Source organism: Chiloscyllium punctatum, unplaced genomic scaffold (genome assembly GCF_047496795.1).
Source record: "Chiloscyllium punctatum isolate Juve2018m unplaced genomic scaffold, sChiPun1.3 scaffold_963, whole genome shotgun sequence".
Lineage (NCBI taxonomy): Eukaryota > Metazoa > Chordata > Chondrichthyes > Orectolobiformes > Hemiscylliidae > Chiloscyllium > Chiloscyllium punctatum.
In genome coordinates this window covers 1-10000 of record NW_027310697.1, presented here as the reverse complement: position 1 = coordinate 10000, position 10000 = coordinate 1, and the positions used below count along the sequence as shown (strand labels likewise).

General features: G+C 50.4%; 1 protein-coding gene across 3 annotated transcripts in view; it reads right to left on the bottom strand.

Annotated features, from left to right (window-relative positions):
- The window catches only part of LOC140474371 (transient receptor potential cation channel subfamily V member 3-like), a 33691-nt gene extending 23961 nt beyond the window's left edge, over window positions 1–9730 (bottom strand). The window contains exons 1-3 of one of the 3 annotated variants that reach the window (XM_072567687.1): window positions 9671–9730; window positions 9160–9300; window positions 1334–1396 (exon numbers count right to left, since the gene is read on the bottom strand). In XM_072567687.1, coding sequence (XP_072423788.1) covers window positions 1334–1392 — 59 coding nt within the window. In that variant the 5' untranslated portion in view covers window positions 1393–1396; window positions 9160–9300; window positions 9671–9730. Of the gene's footprint in view, window positions 1–1333; window positions 1397–9159; window positions 9301–9491 lie in introns of all 3 variants that reach the window. The other 2 variants (XM_072567686.1, XM_072567688.1) reach the window with 2 other exon arrangements.
- Window positions 9731–10000: the final 270 nt, after the last annotated feature.

Sequence of the window (10000 nt, the reverse complement as noted above, 5' to 3'; positions counted from 1 at the left end):
ACCAGGTAAAGATGGCAGTTTCCTTTGAGAGGGACCTTACTGAACCAGGTGTGTTTTTTCTGACAATTAACAATGGATTCAAGGTCATCATTCGACTCTTAATTCCAGATATTTTTTGCTCAATTCAAATTCCACCATCTGCTACGATAGGATTTGAATTCCGGTTCCCTAGAGCATTACCTAGGTCTCTGGATTAACAGTCCAGTGATAATACCACTGGACCATTGCCTCCCCTCATGTGTAGAAGAGGGGAAAGTGCCAGTGTTGGAATGGGGTGGACAAAGTTAATATAGCTGAATGAGAGGGGACCTAATTGAAACTTAGAGGATTCTGAAGGGGTTTAATAGGAGAAATGTTTTCCTGGGGGTCAGCAAGCTGTGATACAGTGCTGTATTCTTGGGGTCAAAGGCTAGCTGTTTAGAACTGAGATTTCTTCCCTCAGAGTTGTGAATCTCTAGATTTCGTTGGTCCAGGGGACTGAATGTGTTCGAATTGCTCTGTTCGAAGGGAAATGAAAGAACATGTTGTCGCTGTAGGGAGGGAGGAGAAAGTCTTGAAGTAGAAAATCAGCCATGATCTTGTTGAATGTTATAGACCAGGCCAGACCCCCCTCAAACCATCTCAGGGAAGTAGCCTGGAGTCTAACTTTGCTCAGTGTTTTAAGCAGGTGTAGAATGGATATTCCAGGAGGGATGCAGCTGGTCAAACCACTTAGTTTGAAACAAAACAGAATTTGTTTACAAGATGACCGAATGAAACACAAACACGAGAGAACAGAATAGAGAACAACTTAACCTCTCCGAAAACCCAACAGATCATCCTTTAATGATGCTGTTCCAAATACTTGCAACAATCTCCATAAACATCCCTTGGCACAAAAGGTACAATCCAAGCCAGGGTGGTACAGGAGGGAGAGAGAGATGGCAGAGCGATTTGGCATGGAGTACCTTCTTCCATGTAGCTGTTTGTTTGACCAACAGCCTCAAAACCGACTGCCTGTTTACTCTGAGCAGCCAGAGCTCAAACCCAGACCAGGGAAAAGCTGAGCTGGGAGAACTGGCTGTGCCCCTTTCATTGTACAAGGGTTTTTGTTAAACTTTTAAAAGCCTCCCCAAGTAGATAAACCCCAGACAATTCGGAGCCTGTGTCTTTGACCTCCTGAAAAAAACCCCAAGGACGACCTGACCCTGTTGAAGGAGCAGCGTTGTCACCTGAGGAATTTGCATCGTTTAGCTCCCATCATCTGAACAGAAATATGAGCCACCAAACCAAACGCATATGGTAATGGCTGAGTAAAAAATCCGATAGTGTTGCTTCCGCGGAGGATACTGACCTCTCCTGATTACAATCCATTTTGTCACGCTGCATGACAATTCGGAGATTTTTATCCATAACCCTGTGTAAAAATACAGCAGAAGCTTCTGTTACAAGTTGGGCTGCACCATTCTCCTCCACAATTGGACTTTGTGAAAGAGCTCAGTGACACCACCTCAGTCTGCTGTCTGCAACTCAAAAAACAAAATCCCCACGTTTTTCACCCAGAACCCTGTAAGAGTTTCACCCCCAACCACGTATTAAATCATTTATGAAATCAGCTCCCACCTCATTTACAGACCATGTTCCAGACTCTCAGCTGAGTGAAACTCATTCGGCACGACCCCCTTTCTCAATATTTTGTCAATGATTTTGAACCTATCACCATTAATCCATTGACCAGAGTTATTTTTAATCCACTCTCTTTGAAGCTCATCTCTGATAGGTCACCAGGGAGGACAGCTTAAACTTCCCTAACTCTCCTCATGAAAGAAATTCCTCATCCTTGTAACATTCGGTGAGCTATCTTCTCTACCCTTTCTCACGCCTCTTCATTTCCACTGAAGGAAGAGGAAGCAAAGGCTTGTATTTATATAGCGCCTTTCATGAGTTTGATCTGTAACCAATCAGATTCTGCAGTCACTGCTGTTAAACAAAGTGAGAACCAAGTTGTGCACAGCAAGATCCCACAAACCAGATGATGACCTGTGTTTTGCATTGGTGGTTGAGGGAAAACCATTGGCCAGGATTTTTGGGCAGACCCATCTTGCCTTTATTTACAGTGGACCCTTGATTCAGTGCCTTCTCAGAAATGTGGGATCTGTGAGAACGTGCAGCAGGTCCTGGACAATATTTCAGCCCTGGGCCATGATGTTCCTGCCGCACAGACACCTAGCAAGAGGATGTCGAACCACATCTCCACCAGCCAGTGGCACTACTGGATGTGTGGGAACATTCAAACACACGTGCTTCCTGCACTAAGGAGGGAACTGGAGTGGTACCATAGAGTCATAGCGAGGTACAGCACGGAAACAGACCCTTCGGTCCAACCCGTCCATGCTGACCAAATATCCCAACCTAATCTAGTCTCACCTGCCAGCACCCGGCCCATATCCCCCCAAACCCTTCCTATTCATATACCCATCCAAATGCCTGCAATTGTACCAACCCCCACCACATCCTCTGGCAGCTCATTCCATACACGTACCACCCACTGCGTGAAAACGTTGCCCCTAAGGTCTCTTTTATATCTTTCCCCTCACCCTAAACCTATGCCCTCTAGTTCTGGACTCCCCGACCCCAGGGAAAAGACTTTGCCTATTTATCCTATCCATGCCCCTCATAATTTTGTAAACCTCTATAAGGTCACCCCTCAGCCTCCGACACTCCAGGGAAAACAGCCCCAGCCTGTTCAGCCTCTTCCTGTAGCTCAGATCCTCCAACCCTGGCAACATCCTTGTAAATCTCTTCTGAACCTTTTCAAGTTTCACAACATCTTTCCGATAGGAAGGAGACCAGAATTGCACGCAATAATCCAACAGTGGCCTAACCAATGTCCTGTACAGCCGCAACATGACCTCCCAACTCCTGTACTCAATACTCTGACTAATAAAGGAAAACATACCAAATGCCTTCTTCACTATCCTATCTACCTGTGACTCCACTTTCAAGGAGCTATGAACCTGCACTCCAAGGTTTCTTTGTTCAGCAACACTCCCTAGGACCTTACCATTAAGTGTATAAGTCCTGCTAAGATTTGTTTTCCCAAAATGCAGCAGCTCACATTTATCTGAATTAAACTCCATCTGCCATTTCTCAGCCCATTGGCCCATCTGGTCCAGATCCTGTTGTAATCTGAGGTCACCCTCTTTGCTGTCCACTACACCTCCAATTTTGGTGTCATCTGCAAACTTACTAACAGTACCTCTTATGCTCACATCCAAATCATTTATGTAAATGACAAAAAGTAGAGGGGCCCAGCACCAATCCTTGTGGCATCACATTTGGCATTCCCGAACCTCCAGGAATCCCTGGAAATTCAAGATATTCTCAACCACTCTGTTATTGTTGAATCAGCTGACGAACGGAATGGGAGAATGAGTTGGAAAGTCAATCCCATCCAACAGTGTGAGGGAATATTTTCCCAAGAGCTTTAATCTGAATATTTTGTGTTATTTAGTGAGTATTCCGCGGATGAGGCCGATGTCAGTCAAAGTGAGCTGTAGTGAAACTGTTGGTTGTTATTAAAAACTCTTCTGGGGGGAGAAAGCGTTCCTTCTTGAGCTATTGTATGATCTGGTCCCTGCACCAAAGTGGGCTCTCCTCTGTACTAGCTGAATGAGGCAATGTATTGTATCAAATCTGTAAACATGGCTCAGGAAGGCAGCTCCCCACATTCCCTGGATAGCAAGCGATGACTACAAGTCCAAACACAGGGTAGCACGGTGGCTCAGTGGTTAGCACTGCTGCTTCACAGCGCCAGGGACTCAGGTTCGATTCCACCCTCGGGTGACTGACTGTGTGGAGTTTGCACATCCTCCCCGTGTCTGTGTGGGTTTCCTCCAGGTGCTCCAGTTTCTTCCCACAACCCAAGAATCTGAAGATTACGATGGATTGGCCATGGGAAATTGCCCATCGTGCTCAGGGGTGTGTAGATTAGATTACCTACAGTGCGGAAACAGGCCCTTCAACCCTACAAGTCCACAACCACCCACCCACCCAGACCCATTTCCCTCTGACTAATGTACCTAACATTAGAGGACAATTTAACATGGCCAATCCACCCTAACCTGCACACCTTTGGATTGTGGGAGGGAACTGGAGCACCCGGAGGAAACCCACACAGACAGTCGCCCGAGGCTGGAATCGAACCTGGGTCCCTGGTGCAGTAAGGCAGCAGTGCTAACCACTGAGCCACTGTGCCACCATGCCACATACGGTGTAGGTCAACCATGGGAAATGTAGGGTTGTAGGGATGGGTTTTGGTGGGATGCTCTTCAGAGGGTCAGTGTGGACTGAATGGGCCAAATGGCCTGCTTCCCGTCTGTAGGGATTCTATGATACCTTGAAAATGACTGAAATAAATGGTTCCAGACACGTACATTTGTAAATCTGTAAAAGTGATTCAATAAAATAATTGAAGTTAGCAATACACTCAAGTTTGGGGCCTGTTGTGGCACAGTGGTAGTGTTCCTACCTCTGACCAAGTGGGGCCCAAGTTCAAGTCCTACCTGCTCCAGATGTTTGTCATAACATCCCTGAACAGTTTGAGTCAAAGCACCTACTACAGTCTCTGCCACTGAACACAACTGACCAACAGTTTCCATCCTTGACCTGGTCCTCCCCCAGCTGGGCAAGCAGCTGCTAACTGTTCCTGGTCAAACTGTAAAATGGGGAAATACAAACTGGAAATGTAGTAAACTGTGTTGAAAGTGTTTACATCACCTACAAAGTGGTTGCATGCGAATGGAAAGATTCAGAACATTTTAACAAATAAAGTTTGGTCACACACAAACCAACTGTCAGGGACTTTCTGTTGACCTGCTCCTGAAACATATGTAGATGAATCTCGATTTCTGTTCTCACTACAAATCATGGGAAGTACTGGATGTGATGTCCATTCAATGTCAGATAGCACTCACCCTCATCCTGAAGGCTGTGCAGTCTGCAGAGTTAAAAATCGCACAACACCAGGCTCTAGGCCAACGGGTTTATTTGGAAGCACTAGCTTTCGAAGCACTGCTCCTTCATCAGGTGGTTGAAGCAGGATCATAAGACACAGAATTTATAGCAAAAAATCTCAGTGTTATGCAATTGAAATTATATATTGAACAAACCTAGATGTACTTTGGGAGGATTAACAATCTAGTTTTGCTCAATATATCATTTCAGTTGCATGACACTGTCAACATTTGCTCTAAATTCTGTCTCTTATGATCCATTCTCATTGTTACTCTCTCCATAGCTGCTGTTAAACCTGCAGCAGCACTTAGAGTCATGGAGCTATACACAGCACAGAGACAGACCTTTCCATTCAACTTGTCCAGACCAACCGAATATTCTAAACTAATCCATTCCTATTTTCCAACACTTGGCCCATATCCCTCCAAACCCTTCCTATTCATATACCCATCCAAATGCCTCTTAAATGTTGTAATTGTACCAGCCTCAACCACATCCTCTGGCAGCTCATTCCATACACTTACCACCCTCCGCATAAATAGTTGCCCCTTAGGTCTCTTTTATATCTTTTCCCTCTCACCCTAAACCTATGCCCTCTAGTTCTGGACTCCCCGACCCCAGGGAAAAGACTTTGCCTATTTATCCTATCCATGCCCCTCATAATTTTGTAAACCTCTATAAGGTCACCCCTCAGCCTCCGACACTCCAGGGAAAACAGCCCCAGCCTGTTCAGCCTCTCCCTGTAGCTCAAATCCTCCAACCCTGGCAACATCCTTGTAAATCTTTTCTGAACACTTTCAAGTTTCACAACATCTTTCCGATAGGAAGGAGACCAGAATTGCGCACAATATTCCAACAGTGGCCTAACCAGTGTCCTGTACAGCCGCAACATGACCTCCCAACCCCTGTACTCAATACTCTGACCAATAAAGGAAACCATACCAAACGCCGCCTTCACTATCCTATCTACCTGTGACTCCACAATGAACTATGAACCTGCACTCCAAGGTCTCTTTGTTCAGCAACACTTTCTGTTTTTATTTCTGACCCCCAGCATTGTCTGTATTTTCCCTCAGTTTGAGCAGATTAATGGAGTGCTGCTGGTCTGTGCTCTCAGGCTTTTATTGGGCAAAGACTGAAGTAGGATCAGGCAAATGGGAACTCACTCATTATCCCCTCCCTACAACTCCACCGAGGATCGGGCTGGGCTGGGCTGAGCTGGGTTGGGCTGGGCTGGGCTGGCCTGGGCTGGGCTGGGCTGGCCTGGACTGGGCTGAACTGGGCTGAATTGGACTGGGCTGGGCTGGGCTGGCCTGGGCTGGGCTGGGCTGGCCTTGGCTGGGCTGAGCTGAGCTGGGCTGGGCTGGGCTGGGCTGGGCTGGCCTGGGCTGGGCTGGGCTGGGCTGGCCTGGGCTGGGCTGGGCTGGGCTGGGCTGAGTTGGGCTGAGCTGGACTGGGCTGAGCTGGGCTGAATTGGACTGGGCTGGGCTGGGCTGGCCTGGCCTGGGCTGGGCTGGCCTTGGCTGGGCTGAGCTGAGCTGGGCTGGGCTGAGTTGGGCTGAGCTGGACTGAGCTGGGCTGGGCTGGGCTGAGCTGAGCTGAGCTGGGCTGGGCTGAGCTGGACTGGGCTGAGCTGGGCTGAATTGGACTGGCTGGGCTGGGCTGGGCTGAGCTGAGCTGGGCTGGGCTGAGCTGGACTGGGCTGAGCTGGGCTGAGCTGGGCTGGGTTGAGCTGGGCTGGGCTGGACTGAACTGAGCTGGGCTGAATTGGACTGGGCTGGGCTGGGCTGGCCTGGGCTGGCCTGGGCTGGGCTGAGCTGAGCTGGGCTGGGCTGGGCTGGGCTGGGCTGAGCTGAGCTGGGCTGGGCTGAGTTGGGCTGAGCTGGACTGAGCTGGGCTGGGCTGAGTTGGGCTGAGCTGGACTGAGCTGGGCTGGGCTGGGCTGAGCTGAGCTGAGCTGGGCTGGGCTGAGCTGGACTGGGCTGAGCTGGGCTGAATTGGACTGGGCTGGGCTGGGCTGAGCTGAGCTGGGCTGGACTGAGCTGGACTGGGTTGAGCTGGACTGAGCTGAGCTGGGCTGGGCTGAGCTGGACTGGGCTGAGCTGGGCTGAGCTGAGCTGGGCTGAGCTGGGCTGGGTTGAGCTGGACTGGGCTGGACTGAACTGAGCTGGGCTGAATTGGACTGGGCTGGGCTGGGCTGAGCTGAGGTTAGCTGGGCTGTGCTGAGCTGAGCTGGGCTTGGCTGGGATGGGCTGAGCTGGTCTGGGCTGAGCTGGACTGGGCTGAGCTGGGCTGAGCTGAGCTGGGCTGGGCTGGGATGGGCTGAGCTGGTCTGGGCTGAGCTGGACTGGGCTGAGCTGGGCTGAGCTGAGCTGGGCTGGGCTGGGATGGGCTGAGCTGGTCTGGGCTGAGCTGGACTGGGCTGAGCTGGGCTGAGCTGAGCTGGGCTGGGCTGGGATGGGCTGAGCTGGTCTGGGCTGAGCTGGACTGGGCTGGACTGAGCTGAGCTGGGCTTGGCTGGGATGGGCTGAGCTGGTCTGGGCTGAGCTGGACTGGGCTGAGCTGGGCTGAGCTGAGCTGGGCTGGGCTGGGATGGGCTGAGCTGGTCTGGGCTGAGCTGGACTGGGCTGAGCTGGGCTGAGCTGAGCTGGGCTGGGCTGGGATGGGCTGAGCTGGTCTGGGCTGAGCTGGACTGGGCTGAGCTGGGCTGAGCTGAGCTGGGCTGGGCTGGGATGGGCTGAGCTGGTCTGGGCTGAGCTGGACTGGGCTGGACTGAGCTGAGCTGGCTGGACTGGGCTGAGCTGGACTGGGCTGGACTGAGCTGAGCTGGGCTGGGCTGAGCTGGACTGGGCTGAGCTGGACTGGGCTGAGCCGAGCTGGGCTGAGCTGGGCTGTGCTGGACTGAGCTGTGAAATGCTGGGCTGAGCTGAGCTGAGCTGGACTGGGCTGGGCTGAGCTGGGCTGAGCTGGGCTGTGCTGGACTGGGCTGTGAAATGCTGAGCTGAGCTGAGCTGGACTGGGCTGAGCTGCTCTGTGCTGAGCTGGGCTGTGCTGGGCTGGGCTGGGCTGAGCTGGGCTGAGCTGAGCTGGGCTGGGCTGGACAGGGCTGAGCTGGGCTGAGCTGGGCTGGACTGGGCTGAGCTGGGCTGGACTGGGCTGAGCTGGACTGAGCTGAGCTGGGCTGGGCTGGACTGGGCTGAGCTGGGCTGAGCTGGGCTGGACTGGGCTGAGCTGGGCTGAACTGGGCTGAGCTGGGCTGGACTGGGCTGAGCTGGACTGAGCTGGGCTGGACTGAGCTGAGCTGGGCTGTGCTGGGCTGGGCTGGACTGAGCTGGGCTGGACTGAGCTGGGCTGGACTGGGCTGAGCTGGGCTGAGCTAGACTTGGCTGAGCTGTTTCTGGTTTCTGGTCTAGATTTCCAGTTGTTGCAGAGTGTTACCATTTGCCTAGCCGTCGCTCTCGTCGAGCAGATTGAGTTCTGACAAACCACAAAGTCCCGGAGGAAGCCCTGAGGGTTTGATTTAAGAAGCAGGAATTGATTTGCTCAGTTCGTCTTGTGAAATACCAAGTATTTTCACAGCCTGCCTTTCCACGCTCCATCCAGACTTCCTGTAACCGGAGGCAACGAGAGTACTTCTGTTTTCTTAAACAAGATGTGGAGGGGCCGGTGTTGGACTGGGGTGAACAAAGTTAAAAATCACACAACACCAGGTTATAGTCCAACAGGTTTAATTGGAAGCACACTAGCTTTCAGGTCATGAGTGGGGCAAGGTCATTAGGCACAGAATTTATAGCAAGAGATCACAGTATCATACAATTGAAATTATATATTGAATAAACCTGTATCATTTTAATTGCATGACACTGTGATCTTTTGCTATAAATTCTGTGTCCTATGCTCCTGCCCCAGTAGCTGCCTGATGAAGGAGTGACGCTCCGAAAGCTAGTGCTTCCAATTAAACCTGTTGGACTATAACCTGGTGCTGTGTGATTTTTAACTTGTATAATGTAGGATGTTCAGCTGCCAGTGTATAATCACAGACAGCTCCCACACACAGCACTGTGGTAGCCTGTGGGTAAACAGGGTCTTGGTTTGATGCCTTGGCTGAACAACAGTCACTTGGACAGGGTGGCACTCCCTCAGTGTACTGCAGGCAGTGTTTACCTGGGTTCTGGTCACGTCTCTGTCGGCGCTGAGGTGAGAAGGTTCAGACCACTGTGCCTTTAGTTGGGTGGAGGAATTGGACCAGACCGGGACAGCACAGATGAGAAATCTTTGTAAACTGTTCCAGTGCTAAACGGTGACCTAAGATCAAAGAAAGAGCATCTGATCAAACCAAAAGTCAACAGGAATATTTGCACAGCTCCTTTAAACAGAGTTACACAGGGGAGTGTAACAAAGTAAAAATTGGGATTAAGCCCAGGTGATGAAATAATAGAAATTGCTGGAGAAGCTCAGCAGATCTGGCAGCATCTGTGGAGAGAAATCAGAGTTACCTTTTCAGGTCCGGTGACTGTACCCCAGAACGCAATTCCTCAATTCTGAAGAAGGGTCACTGGATCCGAAACATTAACTCTGATTTCTCTCCACAGATGCTGTCAGACCTACTGAGCTTCTCCAGCAACTTCTGTTTGTGTTTTTTAGGTGTTTATGATGAAAGAAAAATGCAGTTTACCAATCGCTCAGCGAGAGTTTGAAGGGATGGGAAGTAGCAGCACACTCTGAAAGGAATGCGTTCAAGCCTTCTGGTGTTTTTAACAAATCAAATGTTTTGGGGGGCAATTGCTGTCATTTCCTCCAAGGCGATAGCTCAGGAAATCGTAGTGAGCTCCCGAATCAAACAGCACCTTTCCTGTGGGCTGTGAACTTGTCATCGTGTGAAATTTCGCAATTTCCCATTTGTCCGAATGACAGAATGTTCCAGCAAAAGGTGGCGTTTTCAAACCTGTCAAGTTGTTGTTATTGATGACGTTTATCAGAACTTGATTCAAATGTTAACTTGTGT